The sequence below is a fragment of the Ovis canadensis genome, chromosome 23 (assembly GCF_042477335.2).
Source record: "Ovis canadensis isolate MfBH-ARS-UI-01 breed Bighorn chromosome 23, ARS-UI_OviCan_v2, whole genome shotgun sequence".
NCBI lineage: Eukaryota > Metazoa > Chordata > Mammalia > Artiodactyla > Bovidae > Ovis > Ovis canadensis.
Genome location: NC_091267.1, coordinates 63029445 through 63052900, shown reverse-complemented (window position 1 = coordinate 63052900; position 23456 = coordinate 63029445). Strand labels below are relative to the sequence as shown.

General features: G+C 41.3%; 2 protein-coding genes, 2 long non-coding RNA genes and 2 other non-coding genes across 11 annotated transcripts in view; 2 read left to right on the top strand and 4 right to left on the bottom strand.

The window, feature by feature from the left end:
- The window catches only part of MYO5B (myosin VB), a 339036-nt gene extending 335163 nt beyond the window's left edge, over positions 1-3873 (top strand). For both annotated transcript variants that reach the window (XM_069568511.1, XM_069568512.1), the window contains one exon: positions 3519-3873. In XM_069568511.1, coding sequence (XP_069424612.1) covers positions 3519-3671 — 153 coding nt within the window. In that variant the 3' untranslated portion in view covers positions 3672-3873. The remainder of the gene's footprint in view (positions 1-3518) is intronic.
- Positions 1-17418, bottom strand: part of LOC138428171 (uncharacterized) — a 30009-nt gene extending 12591 nt beyond the window's left edge. Inside the window, exon 1 of the long non-coding RNA XR_011252313.1 lies at positions 16949-17418. This is a non-coding gene — a long non-coding RNA (uncharacterized lncRNA). The remainder of the gene's footprint in view (positions 1-16948) is intronic.
- LOC138428172 (uncharacterized) lies at positions 13291-16825 on the bottom strand. Its single transcript, XR_011252314.1, has 2 exons — positions 16726-16825; positions 13291-15610 (listed from the first exon to the last, which is right to left on the bottom strand). It is a non-coding gene; the product is annotated as an uncharacterized lncRNA (long non-coding RNA).
- LOC138428580 (small Cajal body-specific RNA 18) lies at positions 16385-16467 on the bottom strand. Its single transcript, XR_011252517.1, has one exon. It is a non-coding gene; the product is annotated as a small Cajal body-specific RNA 18 (non-coding RNA).
- On the bottom strand, positions 16543-16684 carry LOC138428581 (small Cajal body-specific RNA 17). The gene has a single exon (XR_011252518.1). It is a non-coding gene; the product is annotated as a small Cajal body-specific RNA 17 (non-coding RNA).
- Positions 16857-23456, top strand: part of ACAA2 (acetyl-CoA acyltransferase 2) — a 33300-nt gene continuing 26700 nt past the window's right edge. Inside the window, exons 1-3 of one of the 5 annotated variants that reach the window (XM_069568517.1) lie at positions 19149-19259; positions 19872-20006; positions 21227-21346. Coding sequence is in view for 3 of the 5 variants with exons in the window: in XM_069568513.1 (XP_069424614.1) it covers positions 21422-21488 (67 nt within the window). In the remaining 2 variants the exon portion in view is untranslated. Of the gene's footprint in view, positions 17395-19148; positions 19260-19871; positions 20007-21226; positions 21489-23456 lie in introns of those variants that run through there. The other 4 variants (XM_069568513.1, XM_069568518.1, XM_069568514.1 and 1 more) reach the window with 4 other exon arrangements.

Sequence of the window (23456 nt, the reverse complement as noted above, 5' to 3'; positions counted from 1 at the left end):
GTAATTCTGTGTTTAAATGTTTGAGGAACTACCTCAAACACCGTTTTGCATTCCCACCAGCAATGCATGAAGTATATACATCATTCTTATAGTTTCATGTTGAACCACCCTTGCATTCTGGGGATAACTCCAACTTGCTCACGTATGTTTGTTAAGTCTACCTGGTTTATAGTGGTATTCATTGGCCACTCTTTGCTCTTGACCTTCCACCTGGTGGTTCTATCCATTATTGAAAATGAGGTAATGAAGTTTCCGATTATTATTATAGACTTATTTCTCCCTTCAGTTCCTTCCACTTTTCCTTCATGATTTTGAGAAGGAAGTTATATACATGCATATATATAAGAATATATATGCATCTATTGATAGATGCATACATATAACTCCTATCTTGATTGAGACTTTTATGCAAATATAATGTCCTTCTTTGCCTCTTGTAAACCTTTCTAACTTGAAGTGTACTTTTTATGACAATAATATAGCTGTATCAGCTCTTTTCTGGTTACTTGGAATATCTTTTTTCAAACTTTTATTTTCAGTCTTTTTGGGTGTCTAAAAGTGCTTCCAGACATCGTGTAGATGACTTTTTGAAAATCCTTTCTGCCAGTCCCTGCCTTTTAATTGCCCTTATGTTTCCATTTAAAGTATTACTGATGAAGATTTATTTCTGCCATTTGACTACTTGCTTTCTGTATGTCTGATATGTTTTGTGTTTCTCAGTTCTTCCGTCACTGTCTTGTGTGTTTATTTCTTGTAGTGAGGGTATCATTTAGATTCCCTACATTTCTGCATATTTGTTGGTCATTTTCTACTTCTTTATTTGTATTTTTGGCTCTGCCGGATCTTGTTGCTTCACGTGGGCTTTCTCTCGTTGCAGCAAGCAGGGGTTACTCTTCACTGTGGTGCACATGCTTTTCATTCCAGTGTCTTCTCTTATTGCAGAGCACAGGCTGTAGGGTGCATAGGCTTCAGTAGTTGTGGTGCGTGGGCTTAGTTGCCCCACAGCATGTAGTGTTTTCCTGGAGGAAGAGGAATTGAATCCATGTCCTCTGCATTGGCAGACAGATTCTTAACCACTGGACCACCAGGAAAGTCTCTGGTTATCTTCTTAGTGGTTATTGTGGTGATCATGATGAATGTCTTCAACCTGTAACAACCTAGTTTAAATAATACCCTCTTGGTTTCAGTAGTATACAAATACTCTGCTGCTATGCATCTCCATCCCTCTTGATTTATATTGTTATTGCCACAGATTACTTCCGTTAAACGTGTGTACCCATTAACAGAAATTTATTATTTTCGGCATTTGTGTAAGGCATATAGGGAACAGAGGTGCTGCAAAACAAAAGTATAATGCTGGCTTTTACATTTACCTGGCTTCCCAGGTGGCGCTAGTGGCCTATAATGCAGGAGACACAAGAGATGTGGGTTTGATCCCTGGTTGGGAATATCTCCTGGAGGAGGGCATGGCCACCCACTCCAGTATTCTTGCCTGGAGAATCTCATGGACAGAGCCTGGTGGGGGTTGTAAAGAGTGGAGCCCCATGGGGTTGTAAAGAGTTGGACATGACTAAAGTGACTTAGCACACAGGTTTACCAGTGTTATTTTTTCTTATGGTTTTGAGTTACCATCTAGTGTCCTTACGTTTCACCCTGAAGGACTTTCTTTAGTTACTGGTAACCAGTTCCTCCTGCTTTTGTTTCTCTGGAAATGACTCAGCTGTCCTTTGGTATCCAGGAGGGATTGGTTCTATGACCTCCATGGGTACCAAAACCTATGGATGCTCAAGTCCTTTATATAAAATGGCATAGTGTTTGCATATAACCTACACACATCTTCCTGGATATTTTAAATCATCTCCAGATTACTTATTATACCTAATACAATGTAAATGCTATGTAAATAGTTGTCAGCATATGTCAAATTAAAGTCTTATTTTTTGGAACTTCCTGAAATTTTTTAAAAATATTTTTGATCCATGATTGGTTGGATCTACAGATGCAGAACCTGTGAATACAAGGGGCTGACTGTAATTCTCTTTCATTCTTGAAAGACAGTTTTTCCAGATATAGAATTCTTGGTTGACTGGAAGAAGAAATTTCAGAAATTAAAATGTATCATCCCACTGCCTTCTGGCCTCCATGGTTTCTGATAAGAAATCCACTTTTACTGAGGATAAGTTATGTGATGAGTTACTACTTTCCTGCTGTTCTTTGGATTCTTTGTCATTGGGGTTTGATACTTTGACATAATGTGTCTCAGTGACTCTTTTTGAGTTTATTCTGCTAGTTTGTTGAGCTTCTTGGAAATATATCTTTCATCAGACTTGGGCATGTAGGCACTATTTCTTCAAATAGTTTGCTATCCCTTTCTCTCTTTCCTTTTTCTGGGACTCCTATGATGTATATTTTGGTTCACTTTATGGTGTCCCACAGGTCCCTCAGGCTCCGTCCACTTTTATTCATTCTTTTTTCTCTCCCCTTCTCAAACTGGAGAATTTCATCTGCTCTGTTTTCAAGTTGACTGGTCATTTCTTCTGCCTATTCAAGTCTTCCGTTAGACCCCTTTAGTAAAATGAACAATTTCATTTTAGTTATTAACACTTTTCCTAAAATATTTAGCTCCAAATAGAGGGTGAGAGGGGAGGGGCTCTGCCCCCTTTAAATCTTCCAACTGATGCCGTAGAGGAAGCCACTGTATCCCAAGAGAGCCAAAAGCAAGGCAGACATCTGTGCCAGTCCTTCAGGGAACTGCCAGACCAACCAGAGTGCACAGCCCCAGAGCTTTGGAAGGCAAGGGCTCACTGCCTGACCAGGCACCAGCCAGCTGCTCCAGGACTGGGGGTTGCTGTCCCTGTAGCTGCAGTGTGGTTGGAGAATGGGGACTGGCAGCCAGTGCACACTGCTCTCTCAGCAAAGATCTGCAGGCTCTCCTTCATCAGGCACTTTCCTGGTGGTTTTAAGCATCCAGTCAGGTTCCAGAGTTATAAGACAGTTGATGCCATGCTTTTTTTCTAGCTCAGTGGTAGCTCCAGTGGAGGGACTGACCCCTGGAGGTTCTTGTTCTGTCATTTTGTACAATGTCACTCTCCCTTTTCCTTTTTAGAGATGAGGAAACTGAGGCAGAGGAAGGTTCAGGAACTCGCCCAAGGTGGTGCCAGGATTACAGCTCAGGTTAACTGCCTCCAGAGCCCATGTCCTCAACCCTTTCACCATACCGCCTCGCCACATGATTTGCAGCTGAAATGTATTTTTCTGTTCTCCCTTGGATGGAAAATTTTTTAAAGAATTCTAGAATTGGAGAAGCTAATGTCATCTGATCTCCAAACAGGCCTAAACCAAAGCCTCTCTCCCTCTAAATACCTCAGAAAGAGAAGTCCTCAGAAAGAGGACTTCTTCTGAAGTCCTGCCTAGTTTTTGGAACAGGAATATTCTTGTGATTCATTTTTGTGAATTCACCAAAACTGACTCTTTTTAGACATAGGCAGTATTTTACATGGTCTTATCCTTCCCCACAGGCACAACTACAAGATCGGAATGACCCTCAGCAGCTGCTATTAGACTTCAAGCACATGTTTCCTGTTTTGTTCCCATTTAATCCATCTTCTCTGACCATGGACTCAATCCACATCCCAGCATGTCTCAATCTGGAGTTCCTCAACGAAGTCTGAAAATACACACGCCAAAGCTCGATTGCCAGCGAGAGCACAAAGGAAGTACATAGGACAGTAAAGTGAATTTAAGAATCTGTTAAAATCTACAAAAGTAGATCAGAGTTTGAGAGCCTGTGCAGAGTGAACTATACAGGATAAGACACATCTGTCATTGTATTTTGTACCTACTGCTCAGAATAAAAACACTTGAAATATGGAAGATTTTTTAAAAGTATGATTTTGGTCTAAACAAATTCATATCATAATCCATAGCCACCAAGCAGTCCCCATGACCATATAAACGGTGCCAGTCTATAAAATAGAAACTGCCTAGTTTTGATCTTTGGACATAATTGGAGAATGTCCAAAGTAAGATGACATTAAAAATAATGTAAGTCACATAAACTGCCTTCAGAGGGCTTTTAACAAATCATGGTACTATTAAGCATGATACTGTCATATAGCAAGTGACATTTCCCCACATCAACAAACTACAGGTGTGGATGGGTTTATGGGGCGATGTTTCGAGGACAAATATATAGACCTGGGCCTTCTGAGAAGTTTCCTGAACATAATTTTAATGCCTAGTGATGCAGACAATGGTGTAATTGACCTCCAGACTAAATAGTTTGATTATTCGTTTCTGAAGTAAAATTAGAAGACTTGGTCCCTAATATACTCAGACCTATTTGTGTAGTCATGAATTTATGGAGAAATTGTGCTAAAAATGCTGCCGTTCCAAACATAAAATGTAAGCAAATAGATACTATTATTTCCAGTGCTAGTCCATGCACTTCCTGACTCAACAAAACTTTCAAAAAAATCAATATAATCTAAATGTTAGAAAATAGTAACATCTTATTTTATTAGATTAAAAATCAAACAAGTCAGTATAAAAGCATTTAATCCCTTAATGCCATTATACCTCCAATAAGAGGTATAATTACATATTATGTAATGCTCATAGTAAGGAAAGCAAACTTCATCTTGAGAATTTGACAATTTGAAAAGCCTTTTTAAAAAATCAGTTCAGGTATTATTAAATTATTATCCAAAAGTTTTGGGTGCTTGTATGTGTATGTGTTTTTTTTTTAAGAGAGAATAGCTTATGTCAACTTTCCCTTTTCAGTTTGTTTCAACATTTTTCAAAATTACTACAAAAAATTATAAATACCTCTGCTTTAAAATAAGGATTAAGAAAAAAGAGTATTCAATGATAATATTACAACAGATTTTATGTGTTTACTACTGGTTTCTTCAACAGCAGACATTCAATTAGAAAATCCTGCATATTGCTTACAACCCTTTTTTTTTTTACTATTTTTTCATATTTCTGGTAGATAACAGTACGCTCCTTCCATGACAGGAGCAGATGGTGTTGGTAAATCGTAGAAGAGCCTCTGTGCTGCATCAAGAAGATAAAATTTCTCCACAAAGTACAAGTAGAACCCCACACCCCACCACCTTTTTACTCAGTCTTTCAACTTAAAAGGCTCTTAGAAATACAACACACTCTGAGCACTAAGGAGTCCTGTGTGTGGAGCCCTCACAGCTCGGCTTCCTTGTAATCCTCCTTACCCCCTTGGCGGAATAGGCACCACACCTGGACGAAGACCATTGCCTAGCAGGTCCCAACCCATGTCGTCAACATGACCTCCACACTGAACATCAGACTCCTCTCGGGTGTCCACACAAAGCTTTGCCTTCCCCTCCCTCCCCAGATAAAGTCACACGATTTGACAACCCTGACCCACACTCTTCAGCCCGCATGGTGACTACATTTGGAAGGCTAGTCTAAACCAACTGGGTGTATGGCTACCTCTTTTTAAAGTTATTACATATAATTTGCTTTTTACTGCATTTTAGCTTAAAACTTAGTTTCATGTAGGGCTTGTTCTTAACCTTCTAGAGAAAATGAAATGCCTCATTAGAGTGGTAAGGAATTTGAAAAGCAGTGATTCCTTAAAAGCAGCAGCTTCCCTGTCCTTGAATGTGTTGTATTAGTTGCCCAGTCACGTCTGACTCTGGACTATATAGCTCTCTAGGTTCCTCTGTCCAGGGAATTCTCCAGGCAAGAATATTGGAGTGGGTAGCCATTCCCTTCTCCAGGGGATCTTTCTGACCCAGGGACCAAACCCAGGTCTTAGCTCAGTTGATAAAGAATCTGCAGCAATACAGGAGACCCTGGTTTGATTCCTGGGTCAGGAAGATCCCCTGGAGAAAGGGCTAGGCTACCCACTCCAGTATCCTGGGGCTTCCCTACTGGCTCAGATGGTAAAGAATCTGCCTGCAATGAGGGAGACCTGGGTTTGATATCCTGGAGAAGAGAACAGCTAACCACCCCAGTATTATGGCCTGGAGAATTCCATGGACAGAGGAGCCTAGCAGGCTACAGTCCATGGGGTCACAAAGAGTTGGACAGGACTGAGTGACTTTCCCTTTCTTTCCTTCCTGCAGGGCAGGCAGATTCTTTACCCTCTGAGCCACCAGGCAAGCCCTTACATGCTTATACTCGCATCTCTTCATCCCTCTGGGTCACTACCTTTGCTGTCCCTACCGGTGATATGACAGACCTATCAGTGGCTAACCATTGGGTGCCAAGGACTCACTGAGTAAAACCTTGGCAGGTAGAATAAATGGGGTGGGGGAATCTTATGAATGCTTCCCTACTAAGCCTAAGAGACAGTAGATTGAGTTCTCTTCCAAAGGTAAAGATACTTCACTGGAGCTGCAGTTTGTATATACTTAATGACTCAGTAGGTGAAGAATCTGCCTGCAGTGCAGGAGACACAGGAGATGTGGGATCATGGGTTGGGAAGATCCCCTGGAGGAGGAAACAGCAACTCACTCCAGCATTCTTGCCTGAAAAATCCCATGGACAGAGGAACCTGGAGAGCTACAGTCCGTAAGGTCACAAAGAGTCAGAAACAACTGAGCAACTAGAAAAAAAAAAAAAGGCAGTCTTTTACAGACACAATAAAAGAATACATTAATTGGCTACTTAATGTTTAGTTCTGCCCTATTTAACATAACAGAGGCTGGAAGAAGCATCTTTAGTTAGCATTTTTCTTAAGTCAGTTCAACACATTTTCCAATTTCTTAAAATCAATGACTTTTAAATAATCCAACATAAAGGTTTGAATTCTATGCCAGATATCTGTCTTTATATTTTAGCATTTAAAATTTAGTTGACACTTTTCTCACTACGTGCCTTCAGCAGTTACTAAGGTAACTGACATCACTTGTCCGAAATAAGTGTTGCTGTGGGAAGAATTTTCATGTTCAACATAACATTCTGGTGGTGTCTTTGTTCTTTTGAAACATGAAAAGCATTTTAAAGATTACTTAAGAATCAAATATTTATAGATAAACAATTCATCTTTTAAGTATTAACTGGACCTATCAGTTTACTGAGAGTAATGTGTGTTGTGTGCATATTAATAATTGTTGCTGAAGCTGACAAACATATCACCTACATGTATTCTCCATGAGCTGTCATAGCCACTGTTAGACTTAACAGTACCCAGCAAGCAGATCAGACCCAAAGGAAAATAGGTTTTATCCTCCTTTTTATGAAGCATGTCAACAAGAGTTTTTTCCTTGATTTTCCTATGCTACATTTTAAAGTTTTTGTAAAAAGAAAAGAGACAAAACTAAAAACTTGGAAAACTTAGAAGAAATTAACACCGTTACTATCAATTCATCAAATACTTAACAGCCTCACTTAACCCATTACGATAACAGTAACCAATAAATTAAAATCCATTTCTTTAACATATAGTTAAGTTTAACTGCTTTCATACATTTGACCTGGTTCTAAGGAAGCAAGGGATTCATAAGCTGAAACACTTGTGTGATGCCGAATGACTAAACAGTTACTGAAGTGTGACAGCACGGGGCAGGACATTAGTTTTTCCTCATAGAATGTTTCTCACAGTTTCTCATTATTTGCTGCATGAGCCAAACAGCCATAATTCACTCTTTGTACACATTGGTGCCATAGAGAATTAGTGTATAGAAAATTAGAGGTTGATGCCAATGCCAATAAAACATAGGCCTTTTTTTCTTATTATATAGGTCATTAGATACTAAAGATTGTTTTTCCAAAAACAATTTCCAATTATAATAAAGAGGGTCAATCAAAAGTGAGTTTAAACTGCTTTCTAAAGTGATAGTGTCAGAATAATCCAGATTTGAATACAACATTTTGTCACCAACTGATGCTTAGACAAAAGACTGCTTCACTGAGGAGTTCACATCATATTCAGAGGTGAATCTAACAGTGGAGAAGAAATATTACTAATAAAAATATTTTTCCATTTTGAACAAATCTGTAAACTACACCTTTGTTTATAAAAATTGCTTGTATTAGTCACTGTAATATTCAGCTGTGGATAAAAATCTGTGGAAATAAATACTATTGAGTAAGGTGGTGTGACAAATTTAAATGAAATTTTAAACTAATTGCACATTGCCTGAAAAGTTTATTTTTAATGCTTTCTTAAGAAGTTTTATTCAGGGGTCTCTATTTCAAACATGCATCGTGATCATTGAAACCAGAGGTTGCAAACTGCAGCCTGAAAGTTGCAGGTAGAAGGAAACTCCCTATAAAATAAGACTTGCTGCTAAGTTGCTTCAGTCGTGTCCGACTCTGTGCGACCCCATGGACGGCAGCCCACCAGGCTCCCCCATCCCTGGGATTCTCCAGGCAAGAACACTGGAATGGGTTGCCATTAAGTGAAAAGTGAAAGTGAAGTCGCTCAGTTGTGTCCAACCCTCATCGACCCCATGGACTACAGCCTTCCAGGCTCCTCCATCCATGGGATTTTCCAGGCAAGAGTACTGGAGTGGGGTGCCATTGCCTTCTCCGATAAAATAAGACTTACTAAGTTAATTCAAACAAGGCAGTTTGGGTGCAGTGGACCAATGGAATAAAACAGAGAGCTCAGAGATAGACTCATATGTATAACTTTGTATATGGCAAAGATGTCATTACAAATCAGTGGGTACAATATTTATAAGATCTGTATGGAGTAACTTACATAAGTGAAAAACATTAACAATTACATTAAAATACTGGAAAACATTTCATGGATAAGAAAACTATAGAAATGTCAATTATCCCCAAGTTGGTCTACAGATTAAAAACAGTCTCACTACAGTTTTGGGGGAACCAAACTTGGGTCTGCTGGCCTTCACACAGTAAAACCAATCTGCCAACACCAGGTGGTGGTGAAGGAAAGGGCAATGTAACACAGGCCCAAGAAAGAGTATGGGCAGCGAATGTTCAAAAGACGTGGACTCTGGGGGAACTTCAGGGAAATGTTTTTAAAGACAGAGTGAGGCAGAGGGTTGCAGAGTGCCTGATCAGCTCCTAAACATTTTTCTGACATCACCTGATGGTGGTGGGGAGTCAACATCACCAACCTTCTGGTTCCAACCAGTCTGGGGTCTCCGCTTGTGGTCTACAGGCAGTTGACTTCTTTCACCAAGTGGGGGTTTCAGTATTGGCAAAACAGCCCAAGGATATGGCTCAGAATATTACTTATAGCCCTTAAGAAGGAACTAAAGGTCCTTGACTTTATTTTATGGCTAAACATTACTTTCTCTTAACTGTTTTCCTATATTTCTGCATTTTCTCACTTCTGTGATTAAATTTGCTCTTTGAAACAGGGAGGGCCAAGGAGGCTAAAGTTTTTTTTTTTTTTTTACCAACAAGTGGTAGGTGAAGGACATGGTGGGTGGGGTCTACCCAGGGGAGGCCCCATAGGGTCCTGCTCAGTTAAATCTATGAACCTAGATTTAACTAAGTTTATACAGGTATACCTTGGAAATGTTGGTTGTTCAGTTCAAGACCATTGCAATAAAATGAATATCACAAATAACACAAATTTTTTGGTTTCATAGTATATATGTTATTTTTTTCCACTATACTGAAGTGTGCAAAGATCACTGATCACAGATTACCATAACATGATAATCATGAAAAAGTTTGAAATATTACAAGAATTACTAAAATGTGATGCAGAGACAAAAAGTGAGCAAATGCTGTTGGAAAAATGGCACCAGCAGACTTGCTCCAAGCAGAGTTGCCACAAACTCAATTTAAAAAAGAAAATGAAACAACAACAAAAAAAAAACACAATAAAGTGAAGCAGAATATAATGAAGTATACCTGTATTACCAAATGAAATTCTAAGGCTTGGTAAGGGTACAGAAACTGCAAGTAACTTTCAAACAGGTAGAGGAACAAAGACAAATACACTTGACCCTTGAGTAAGGGGTAGGAGACCCCCCCCACCGCCACCCTCCATGCAGTCAAATTACATCCTCTGAATGTAATTTATAGACAGCTCTACACATACTGAGTTCCTCCATATCCGAGGTTCCAACCAATCTCTGTTCATGTAGTACAGTAGTATTGACTATTGAAACAAATCTGCAAATCAACCTGTGCAGTTCAAACACATGTTGCTCAAGGGCCAGCTGTATATATATCCTTCACTTAAGTTTGTGATAGTATCTTAAGCTATTTGGAACACATCTAGACCTGGGGTAAACTTAAATTCGGCAAATCAGTGTCTATATTATTCTCTGTCTATATTTATTTCTGATGTGCTTGTTTGGCAACTTAAACTTTCAGTAGGGTAGGTATCTGTTATAAGGACAAAAACCACATCCAAGGTTATAACTCCCTCTTTTTAAAAAAATTTAATTGAAGGATAATTGCTTTACAGAATTTTGTTGTTTTCTGTCAAACCTCAACATGAATCAGGCATAGGTATACATATGTCCCCTCCCTCTTTAGCCTCCCTCCCATTTCCCTCCCCATCCCACCCCTCTAGGTTAAGACAGAGCCCCTATTTCCCTCCCCTGAGACATACAGCAAATTCCCATTGGCTATCTATTTTACATATGGTAATGTAAGTTTCCAGGTTACTCTCTCCATACAGTTCACCCTCTCCTCCCCATAGCTGCCTCTTAACAAAATTTGAAGTTATCACCAAAGCAGTTAGACTAACAATGAGCACATACATGACCTTCCCAGCTTCTCACGATTAGTAAATGCAGCTGTCTCATTCATTCAAATTCAAGGCTCTCCTTACCCTTGAGATCTGAATCCATGGATTCATTCAACCTCAATCTAAAAATTTTTTTGCCAGGAAGTTCCACTAAGACTTGAATTTTTCAGGCACCAGCAACTATTTACATAGAATTTACATTGTATTAGGTACTATAGTTAATCCAGAGATTTCTTAATGTATGTATGTGGGAGAATATGCATAGGTTATATGCAAATATGCAAATACTACTTTATGTAAAGGACTTGATTTAGGTGTCTTGTCTAGAACCAATCCCCTAAGATACTGAGGGGTCACTGTACTCATCTGTTAACATAGTCCCAGCTCCTACCAACTGTATCAGCTTTCTGAGTCTCTGCTAATGAAACTTTGAAAAGCAGTGTTATTCAAAATTACCATCAATTTGGGGTATTATAATGGCACCCTACTCCAGTACTCCTGCATGGAAAATCCCATGGATGGAGGAGCCTGGAAGGCTGCAGTCCATGCGGTTGCTGAGGGTCGGACACGACTGAGTGACTTCACTTTCCCTTTTCACTTTCATGCATTGGAGAGGGAAATGGCAACCCACTCCAGTGTTTTTGCCTGGAGAATCCCAGGGACGGGGGAGCCTGGTGGGCTGCTGTCTATGGGGTCGCACAGAGTCGGACACGACTGAAGCGACTTAGCAGCAGCAGCAGCAGATAGTTTTAAGTACAGCAAAATTATCCACATAATGTAGAAGACAGGGCTGAGGCCAGTTATTTCTGAAATCCTAATGAAATCTTAACATGCAAATTCAAGATTTATAATTGATTCACTGATTTCCAGTTTTACACTAATGCTCTTTTTCTTTTCAAAAAAATAATTACAGAAAAGACATGATAATAGGCTATTTCTAAAAATATTGAAAGCTAAATGTCTTACAACAGTAACTTTACATCATGTATCTAGATTTTTAAAATTACAAAATACCTAATTTTTATATATTTAGTGTTGTACTATAAAGACTTCCCTGGTGGCTCAGACGGTAAAGCGTCTGTCTACAATGTGGGAGACCTGGGTTCGATCCCTGGGTTGGGAAGATCCCCTGGAGAAGGAAATGGCAATCCACTCCAGGATTATTGCCTGGAAAATGCCATGGACAGAGGAGCCTGGTAGGGTACAGTCCATGGGGTCGCAAAGAGTTGGACAAGACTGAGCGACTTCACTTTCTATACATATAGATATGGTTAAAAATGAAAAGAACTAAATGAAATTTCAGGTAATTTTTCAGCTTGCTTGAAAGATACTTTTCCTCTCAATTTTTATTTTGAAAGTTAAACAGCTATAGAAGAGTTGTAAAAATAGAACAATGAACAACCACGTAGTCTACATTTATGTTCCCTAATTAGTAATATTTCACCATGTTTGCTTTCTGTCTTCGCCAGTGTATCTGTATGCAGGGTTTTTTTTTTTTTTCTCCAGGCAATTGGTAATTAGTTTCGGCACCATGACTCTTCATCTTTAAATATTTTGGTGTGTATCTCCTTAGAACAAAGGACAATCTCTGCCCTATCTACAGTATAATTAACATAATCAGGAAAAGTAATGTCAATACCACCTCATGCAATTTACAGACCATTCCTCCCCAACTATCCCAATTCTGTTCTTTAGAGTTGTTTTGAATCCAGTTTCCAAAAAGACCCCACATTACACTTAATTGTCACATCTCATCTCCTGTTCATCTAGTACCATTCCTGGCTTTTTTGTTTTTCACAACACTGATATTTTAAGAGTTCAAGTCAGTTATTTAGCAAAGTGTCCTTCAACTGGATTTGCACGATTGTTTCCTTATGATTAGATTTGTCAGACATTTTTTTGGAGAAATCTTACGTGTCTGTGTCCTTCTCAGTGCATCTCAGTGCATGATGTCAGTTTGTCCCATTAATGGTAACATTAAGCTTCGTCATTTGGTCAAGTTAATACCCACAAGACTTCTCTAGTGTATGGATAACTTTTCCTCTTCATGATATTCTGCTGCTGCTGCTACTGCTAAGTCACTTCAGTCATGTCCAACTCTGTGCGACCCCATCGACGGCAGCCCATCAGGCTCCCCCGTCCCTGAGATTCTCCAGGCAAGAACACTGGAGGGGGTTGCCATTTCCTTCTCCAATGCATGAAAGTGAAAAGTGAAAGTGAAGTCGCTCAGTTGTATCCGACTCTTCATGACCCCATGGACTGTAGCCTACCAGGCTCCTCTGTCCATGGGATTTACCAAGCAAGAGTACTGGAGTGGGGTGCCATTGCCTTCTCTACATGATACTCTGAGATTGTGTAAATATCTTTACATAGATTTTCATGTTTTTATATATGTAAACTTTTACTCAATGGTTTTCAAATATACCCATTTTCATGACATTTTTAATTATGGAACACTTAGAAATTTCTATTTGGAAAGACTTGCTGCACACGATCTGTAAGTGGGAAAGTGTGATACTCATGATGGCATTTTAACTTTTCTCAATAAATATAAGAGCGCCAAACTGAATAGAACCTGCCTTTTTCTCTTATTGAAGAACACTAATACTCTTATCAATAGTTCTAGAGACCAAGAATTTATTTTGCATTTGGACTATTAGAAAGTTTTAATGGAAAAACACACAACTTTTCAAGATCTGTTTATTCCCTCCACTGTTGTATCTCACACATAACACCATTAATTGCACATGTTTTCTGATTTTTTTTTTTTTTGGTATTACAAAACATATTTGACTGGCTGAAGTTCAGAGTGCCAACTTGTGATAAGACGTGTTGGTTTTGGCTCACCTAATGAATTCCATTTTGATTTCTATTTTATTATGAGTAACTAGCTGTCAAACATAATCAAGTTCTAATGCTCTAAGGTATTCATTATATATATGCATCTAGAATGGTATCAGCTCTGTACTATCCTTGGAAGAATTAAGAAAATGGTCCTTTGAATCACTTTCTGTAGGAGCCATTGTTGATAAAGGCGAGCATCTAGTAATGACCCATTGCCTCACTTCTCCACCCACCTTTCTCTGCCAAAAAAAGCAAATAAATCTTCTAACTCAAGTCACCAAATACAAATATGTTACCTTTACCAAGGTTTCAACTACTCTATTTCTTCCACCAAGGAAGATTAATTCAGCATTCACATCCTTTCCTGTTTTCCATAACATACGCCTTAGCTAGCTCTTTTCCTGCCCCCACTTCTATGTTCCAAATGCCATAAGCCCTGGATGAAGAACACAGGCCTTGGGCTTCTGAGAATCAAGAGTTCAAACGTCAAATTCAGCAATTTTCTAGATTTGAGGCTTTGGTAAATGGCTTGGTTTCTCTGGGCCTAAGCTTCCTCATTTATAAAATAAGAAAGGAATAACTCCTACCTATTTCATGGGGTTTCAAAATGTCCCTTAATTTAGGTCTGATGTATGAATTGTATGTTATTCTGTTTTACATAACAGTAATCTTGAGAAACCTGTATGCAGGTCAGGAAGGAACAGTTAGTTAGAACTGGACATGGAACAACAGACTGTTTCCAAAAAGGAAAAGGAGTACGTCAAGGCTGTATATTGTCACCCTGCTTATTTAACTTATATGCAGAGTACATCAGGAGAAACGCTGGGCTGGAAGAAACACAAGCTGGAATCAAGATTGCCAGGAGAAATATCAATCACCTCAGATATGCAGATGACACCACCCTTATGGCAGAAAGTAAAGAGGAGCTAAAAAGCCTTTTGATGAGAGTGAAAGAGGAGTGAAAAAGTTGGCTTAAAGCTCAAAATTCAGAAAACTAAGATCATGGCATCTGGTCCCATCACTTCATGGCAAATAGATGGGGAAACAGTGGAAACAGTGTTCAGATTTTACTTTTTTGGGCTCCAAAATCACTGCAGGTGGTGATTGCAGCCATGAAATTAAAAGACGCTTACTCCTTGGAAGGAAAGTTATGACCAACCTAGATAGCATATTCAAAAGGAGGGACACTACTTTGCCAACAAAAGTCCATCTAGTCAAGGCTATGGTTTTTCCTGTGGTCATGTATGGATGTGAGAGTTGGACTGTGAAGAAAGCTGAGTGCCGAAAAACTGCTGCTTTTGAACTGTGGTGTTGGAGAAGACTCTTGAGAGTCCCTTGGACTGCAAGGAGATCCAACCAGTCCATTCTGAAGGAGATCAGTCCTGGGTGTTCTTTGGAAGGAATGATGTTGAAGCTGAAACTCCAATACTTTGGCCACCTGATGTGAAGAGTTGACTCATTGGAAAAGACCCTGATGCTGGGAGGGATTGGGGGCAGGAGGAGAAGGGGATGACAGAGGATGAGATGGCTGGATGGCATCACCGACTCGATGGATGTGAGTTTGGGAAAACTCCAGGAGTTGCTGATGGACAGAGAGGCCTGGCGTGCTGCAATTCATGGGGTCACAAAGAGTCGGACACAACTGAGCCACTGAACTGAACTGAACTGAACTGAATCCCAAAGATGGTAGCTTTTATTTTACTATCACTCATCATCCAGAATATGGAGATGAAAAAAATATCATCAGGTATGTGAGAGGCTTTGATCTATTCAAAGTCCAAATTCCACTGACTATATACTGCCGCTGCTGCTAAGTCGCTTCAGTCGTGTCCACCTCTGTGCGACCCCATAGACGGCAGCTCTCCAGGCTCCCCCGTCCCTGGGATTCTCCAGGCGAGAACACTGGAGTGGGTTGCCATTTCCTTCTTCAATGCAGGAAAGTGAAAAGTGAAAGTAAAGTCGCTCAGTCGTGTCCGACCCTAAGCAACCGCATTGACTGCAGCCTTCCAGGCTCCTCCGTCCATGGGATTTTCCAGGCAAGAGTACTGGAGTGGGGTGCCATTGCCTTCTCCGACTGACTTTATACACCTGCTGTAAAAAACCAATATACATATTATCTAAAGTTTTTAAAGTGAATTTAAAGTTAGCAGCCTTGGAATTTGCATATTGAATTAACAAGTGTCAATTTCCTGGATTTGTTTAAATCAAAGCAACAGAAAAAAAGAATAAACCTGAGGGTCAAAGAACAACAGATGGTGAAGAAAGGGGAACAAAGGGAGCACAAAAGAGAAATGAAGGGATTTTCTGTAATGCTGGACAGGTTCTAATTACATTTTGGAAGCTGAGAGTAGTTTGGGTTACAACAGTATAAGCACTTGTGAAACTCATCCAACTTGAAGATTCATACGTTTGACCATATGGTAACTCTGCCATAAAAGGACTGTAAACATATAGTCAACTTTAACGTGAACCAAAGTATCCTGAAGTGTATTAAGGCTGACAAAGGAGAAAAAAAAAGATGGAAACAGTGATACAGCAAATATGGCAAAGTGTTAATAACGTAGAATACGGGTGATGAATATACGGGTACTTCACGTAGAAGTCTCTGCACTTTCCTGTAAGTTTCTAAGTTTTCATAATAAAAGCGTTGGGTTAAACAAACAAAACAAAACGAGAGGACCACGAACGCGTTTGAAAACCAGGATTTGGGGCGGGCGTTCCCAGACAGCTCACAGAACACCTCAGAGCCTCCCACCACCCCTTCCCAAGCACCGAACTAAGCCCGAGGCAGCGTGGCCCGCACCCCCACCCCGCCCCCGAGCCCTGGCGCTGGGGGTCTGCCGCCCGCGTCGCCCCCTGCTCGCCCGGTCTCAGTCCGTTCTCAGAACACGCTCCATCACCTAGTTCCCAGAACTCAGATTGCGCAGTGGTCACGTCATCATCGACCAGGGCTCGCAGAGCGGCAGGGGCCACCCTAACCTCACCCAAACCTAAACCTAACTGCCTCCCGCTAACCTCCCAGCCCCCGGGTCCCTGGCCCCATTTCGCCAGACACGTTTTCATAATCCTCTCAGGCTCCGGGCCAGCGGCGCCGCAGGCATGGGGCCCGATCATATAAGGAAAATACTGCGGCCTCATCCGGGGGCTGCATCGTGGACCCGGGGGCGATCCTGTCCCCTACGCCACTCGCTACACCCCACACCTACCAACCTCCCTGCCCCGCTTCGCGCGCCCAGGCCTCCCGGGCGTGTCCAGCCGCCTCGGGCCCCCGGCCCCGGGCTGTTCTGCGCAGCCGCCCACCCGGCCTGCCAGAGCGGCTCAGCCAATCCCCTCCCACGCCGTCTTCCGCGCCCACCCGACTTCCGGCCGGGCTCGGCCGCCTCAGACCTTCCTCAAACCCTTTCCGCCCTTTTGGCCGCCCGGTCATACCTTTGACCCGCGGTCACACGTTGAAGAGAATCCGGGAGCGAGGAGGAGGGGAACCGCTAATTACCTTGGCGCGGGGAGGGGCTCCAGAGGCCAGTTTGGGCAGGGGAGTCAAAATATTCGATTGCGAAACAGAGAGAATCTCTAAAAATAGTGAGATGGGGGAAAGAATCCGCTCGCGAGGAACGTTTTCCTGTGGGGAGGCCTGTCTCCCCGCGAGGTTTTTGGCACCATTGGTTCCCACCTGGTGTGGCGCCAAGAGGGGCGACGCGGGGCCCACAGGGGAGCGCTCGGACAGGCCCTCCGAAGTAGGGGAAAGGGCAGAGGCGTAGCCTCGCTGGCACCGCCCGGAGCGCTTAAAGTGGGGCGCAGCGGGCGGGACCAAGGCAACGCCGCCGAAGACCCGAGCGCTGCCGCCTGTCCGCCCGCCGCCATGGCCCTGCTCCGAGGTGAGCGCCGCGGCCCCGTCTCTCGCGCCCCTGGGGGGGCGGGGGAGGGGCGTCGGGTCTCGGCGGGGAGTCGGGGTCTCCTTGGTGGTAAAAGGGGGCTTGATTAAAAAAAAAAAAAGCCAATCCGGAAGCATTGTTTGAGTTTAGGAGAAACCATACGTGCGAGGCGACAGCCATTGCCCACCACGGTTTTGCTTGCTCCTGATCTCGAAGGTCCGTTCCCTTCTCCGCGCGGTAGTGACCCTCCTAGTTCGAGGTCGGCTGTTGGCAAGACCGGGGCTGGGTCCCCTAGGCGCGAGGCGACCTGGGGCGGAGGGGTGCCTTTCAGACGAGCCGGCGGCCCTCGGACCTGGTCACAGGGTGGGCAAGGCTTGGAAGGAATGAAGATTCTCTTGGCGTCGTTGGGGAACCTCTGCCCGAATGACCTGCACGACAACAGCCGCCCCCGCCACCTCGCCCCTGCCAAATGCTTGATGGCGGTCTGTTCGAGAATCTGCCTTAAGCCCCTTCCCTTCTTTCTGACTCCAGAAAAGTGCCGTCACCGAGTACATAAATTCTGCCGTTACTTTAAGTATGTAAATTCCCTTTTCATAGCAAATGGTCACAGTCAGTGGAATTTTCAAGACTATGGCAACTTGTCTTTATGTGTCTTTTAAAGAACCTTCAGATGAGACTCATATATCAAGGCCTTGGGAAAGAAAACACTTGGCAGGATCTAAAGAAGCAAGGTTCTGCTTGTCCAGGGCCCCAAGGGCTCTGTAAAGGTGATGAGTTTGATTCTGGATCCTAAACAAAGCAGACTCCTACCTAGAAGAATAATGCAGTCTGGTTTCCAGTGTGTCCCCATTTCCTCAGGACTGTGAATCTGCCTGTGTATCAAGGAGGAGAGTTTAAGACCACTTAAGAGTCTTATGGCAGAGATCTGCTGCTGCTGCTAAGTCGCTTTAGTCGTGTCCGACTCTGTGCGACCCCATAGACGGCAGCCCACCAGGCTCCGCCATCCCTGGGATTCTCCAGGCAAGAACACTGGAGTGGGTTGCCATTTCCTTCTCCAGTGCGTGAAAGTGAAGTCACTCAGTCGTGTCCGGCTCTTAGCGACGCCATGGACTGCAGCCTACCAGGCTCCTCCGTCCATGGGATTTTCCAGGCAAAGAGTACTGGAGTGGGTTGCCGTTGCCTTCTTGGATGGCAGAGATTTAGGCAACATCAAATGATGGTTTTCATTCAAGTAGGCGGCAGTGGGATTGGAGAAAAGGGGGAGGGATGGTTTGAGATAGATTTGGAGGTGGATTTGACAACTTGTTGATCGGTTGGAGTGGCAGGTCTATGAGAAGAAAATGCCAAGAATGACTTAAGGTTTCTGGTTTGAAGAACTGAGTTCATGATACTCCTTAGAGAGTGAAAGAAAATGGGGAAGGGATAGACTTGGAAGAGAATATTGAGGTGCTCAAGTGCAGATTCCAGGTAGACAGTTGGTTAGGGGGATCTGGAGCTCAGACAAGCCAAAATGACATGTGACCAGTTCCAGTGGAAAATAGATATTCTGAGACAAAAGGATTTGTCAGTGCTCTTTCCAACTCCGAATTTCATGCAGTAGCATACTTATTTTTATTTTTTTAGATGGCATATTCAGGAGACCCAAATTATTTAACAGCTGCATTGTCATGAGCTATCTTCCTTAAAAGGAAATCATAGTTTTATTGATTTCTGTTTACTGGTTTATCAGTGATTCTTACCACTTTCTTTTAATACAGACGCCTTTGAAAATTTGATGAAAGCTATGTAAGGAAAGAATGTGCATCGACACCCACATGGAGAAAGTATGAAGTTTGTAACTTCGGGACACCATTCACTATGGTGTTAAAGTTAGTGATCATACTTTGATACATTTCCCTGTTTTATAGTTGAGGACACTGATGTCCAGAAAGGTGGACTGGCTTATCTATAATGGTAGTTAGCGTTTTGGTTGTTATTGGTTAGTTAGAGGGCTTCCCTGCTGGCTCGGCAAGTCAAGAGACCACCTGCAATGCAGGAAGTATGGGTTCGATCCCTGGGTCAGGAAGAACCCCTGGAGAAAGGGATGGCATCCCACTCTGGTATTCTTGCCTGGGAAATCCCATGGCCCGAGGAGTCTAGTGGGCTGCAGTCCATGGGATTGCAAGAGCTGGACACAACTTAGCGACAAAACCACCATCACCACCAGAATACATTACAGATGCACTCGTCTCTCAAGAAACAGTAAATACCAAGTGCTTCCAGGACTATTGGGTAAGAGAGAAAGTTTGACTGATTCTTGTAAGGAAAAGAACACATAGAACACATTTGAATGGGAGCAAAATTGACTTTGGTAAAGATTGTCATTAATCAGATTTCTATCTTCAAGTAGAACCAGTACCCCGATTTTTTATTAGCACCCACCCAAGGGATTGGTTGGAAGGTTGCCCTCAACAAATAGTAATTTTCTTACTGTTCCTTAGCTTTGCAGGGAGTGTTTGTACAACCTTGCAAAGCGTGTTGGTGGGCTGCCAAATTAATCCTCCAACTGAAGTGGATACAGAAGCAGCAGTTGTCCTTGCTAGCTTTGATTGGTGTCAGCAGTTGTAATTAAATGGGTAAATATTTTCCTAACAATGTAACATAAAAGAAGGCAGAATTCCTCTTTATTTTCTAGTGTTATTTTTTCCTCTACGGTCACATTTGCCACCTTGCCAGGCCCTTTCTTGGCATTTCTGACTCATGCCTCGGATTAATGTGTCTTTTCACTGCCTTTTAGCCCCCCTGCATTTCCAGAGTTTTTTAAAATACATAAAATGTTAGTTTGGTTAATGATTGTTAGGTTTTAGACCTTTTAAAATCCGCACAAAATTGACATCAAATCAGATACTAATAATTATTGCCATGGTATCCAGTTTATGAAACAGGAAAAAAAATCGTTTAGATTGTCTAGTCTTTATACCTCCACATGCCAGATATTTTTAAAATAATTTTTTAAAATGCTTAATAGCATTTTCCCCATTCAAAATCATTGTATTAGTTCAGTGTTAGCCTTACTCCTGCTAACTTTACAGTCTGGGAGCATCAAGGAGACAGACGTGATGTAAGGAAAGCATTTTCGTTTTCACACACACACACACACACACACCCGCACTATTTTGTAGGTTTCTCATATTTCACCATTAGAACTTCCCACACGAAAATGCTTTCTTACATTATGAAGTACAAGAAAGAAACCCATGAATGGATATTTATGGAGAAGCAAAGGGAAGTTTGCCTTCATTGTTTCTGAAAAGCCAGTGTTCATTCAAACCATTTCTATGTATGTATGTCATTTTTTCTGGTTTTTGAAATTTTCACTTTATCTTTAGTTTTGAGAAGTTGGACAGTGATGTACCAGGAAGAGTGTGTGCGAGTGTTTTGCATATATTCAATTTGGGGTTAACTGAGCTTGAATCTGTACATTTATCTTTTAGTTTTATAGAAAAGTTGAACAGAAAGTACAGAGCGTTCCCATACACTTAACTCATCCCACTCCATTATCCCCTATTAACAGCTTGCATTAATGTGGTATGTTTGTTACAGTTGATGAACCAATACTTATCCATTATTTTTAACTAAAGTTCATAGTTTACATTGTTTCATTTGTTGTGTTGTACAGTCCTGTAGGTTTTGATAGATGTATAATGACATATATCTAGCATTATAGTACCATAAAGAGTAGTTCTCTGCCCTAAAATTTCCCTGTGCTCTACCTGTTCATTTCTCCTTCCCTACAACCCCCAACCCCTGACAACTGCTGGTTTTTTTACTGTCTCCATAATTTTGCCATTTCTAGGTGTTATATGCTGCTGCTGCTGCTGCTGCTGCTGCTGCTAAGTCGCTTCAGTCGTATCCGACTCTGTGTGACCCCATAGACAGCAGCCCACCAGGTTCCCCTGTCCCTGGGATTCTCCAGGCAAGAACACTGGAATGGGTTGCTATTTCCTTCTCCAGTGCATAAAAGTGAAAAGTGAAAGTGAAGTCACTAGTCATGTCCGACTCTTTGCAGCTCCATGGACTGCAGCCTACCAGACTCCTCCATTCGTGGGATTTTCCAGGCAAGAGTGCTGGAGTGGGGTATCATCGCCTTCTCCAAGGTGTCATATAGTTGGAATCATATAGTGTGTTGTCTTTTCAGATTGGCTTGTTTCACCAGCAGTATGAGTTTAAGTTTCTTTCATGTTTTTTCATGACTTGATACCTCATTTCTTTTTAGTGCTGAATAATATTCCATTGTATGAATGTATCACAGCTTATCCATTCACCTACTGAAGAACATCTTGTCTGCTTCTAAGTTTTGGCAGTTATGAGTAAAGCTGCTATAAACATTTGTGTGCAGGTTTTGGTGTGGACATGTTTTCAACTCATAGGGGTAAATACAACGGAGTGTGATTAGTGGATCATGTGAGTAGCGTATGTTTAGTTTTAGGTTTGGAAGAAACTGCCACACTCTCTTCCAAAGTGGCTGTACCGTTTTGCATCCTCAGAATCAGCAGGTGAATTTCTTTTGCTCCACATCATCACCAATGTTTGGTGTTGCCAGTGTTTTTGGTTTTAGTTGGGAGACGGAATCTCACAGTTGTTTTAATTTTCAGTTGCCTAATAACACGATGTCAAGCATTTTTTCATATGGTTATTTGCCATTTGTATAGTATCTTTGAATAGCACATTTTTATGCATTTTTATCTGGGTCATTAATTTCTTATTGAGTTTGAAGAGTTCTTTGTATATTTTAGATACAGTCCTTTATCAGATAAGTCTTTTGCAGGTATTCCCTCCCAGTCTGTGGCTTGTCTTTTTGTGCTTTTAATGGTGTCTTTTGAAGAATAGAAGTTTTCAATTTTAATAAAGTCCAAAGTTTTCTTTCTTGGATTGTGTTTTTGGTGTTGTATCTAAAAAGGTTATCACCAAGCCAATCCAAAAATCCCCTAGGTTTTCTCCTTTGGTATCTTCTAGGAGTTCTACAGTTTTTGCGTTTTATATTTAAGCCTGTGATCCAGTTTGAGCTAATTTTTATGAAAGGCGTAAAGTCTGTCTCTTTGTTGTTGTTTGCTTGTGGATGTTCAGTTGTTCCAGCACCACTTATTGAAAAGACTATGGTTTTTCCATTGACTTGCCTTTGACTTTGAGGTCAATTGCAATAGACTTTGAGGTTCTATCCATGTTTTTTGTTTTTATTTTGTTTTCCCCAATATTTTTCCCCCTGTTCTTCAGATTACATAATACCTGTTTATCTATTCCAGAGTCACTGAATCTTACTCTGTTCACTTCCATTCTGCTACTACACCCATTCAGTACACATTTTATTTCAGGTATTTTTCAGTTTTAGAATTTTCACTTTGGTTTTTTTCTTTAAACTTCTTTTTCTTTGTGGAGCTGTCTGATCCTTTATTATGAACATATTTTTCTATATATTTTGGAACATAGTTATGAGAGACTACTGCTTTAAAATCCTTGTTTGCAGATTGTAACATCTGGGTCATGCTGAGGTCCGTCTGTGTTAGCTGTCTTTTATCTTAAGGATGAGTCACACAGGCATACCTCATTTGCTTGTGAATTGCAGATACTGCAGATTTTTTGTTTGTTTTTTACAAATTGAAGGTTTTTGGCAATCCTGCAGTCAAGCAAATTATTTGTGCCATTTTTCCCACAACATTTTCTCCCAAAATGTATTACATTTTGTTGATTCTCACAATGTTTCAAACCCTCCATCAGCAAAAAGATTATAACTTACTGAAGGCTCAGATGATGGTTAGTATGTAAATTTTTTAGACCTAATGTTGTTGCATACTTAATAGACTACAATACAACTTTTATATGCATTGGAAAACCAAAAAATTCATGTGACTTGCAGTAGTGTGGAACCAAACCTGTAATATCTTTGAGATATGTTTGTATCTTCCTGTTCTATGTGGATCAATTTTGGATTGTGTGGTGGACAGTGCAGATGAACCATGGTAGAGACTGAATTCTGCTACTTTCCCAAAAGTATTGACTTATTTATTGTTAACTATTTATTTTTGTAG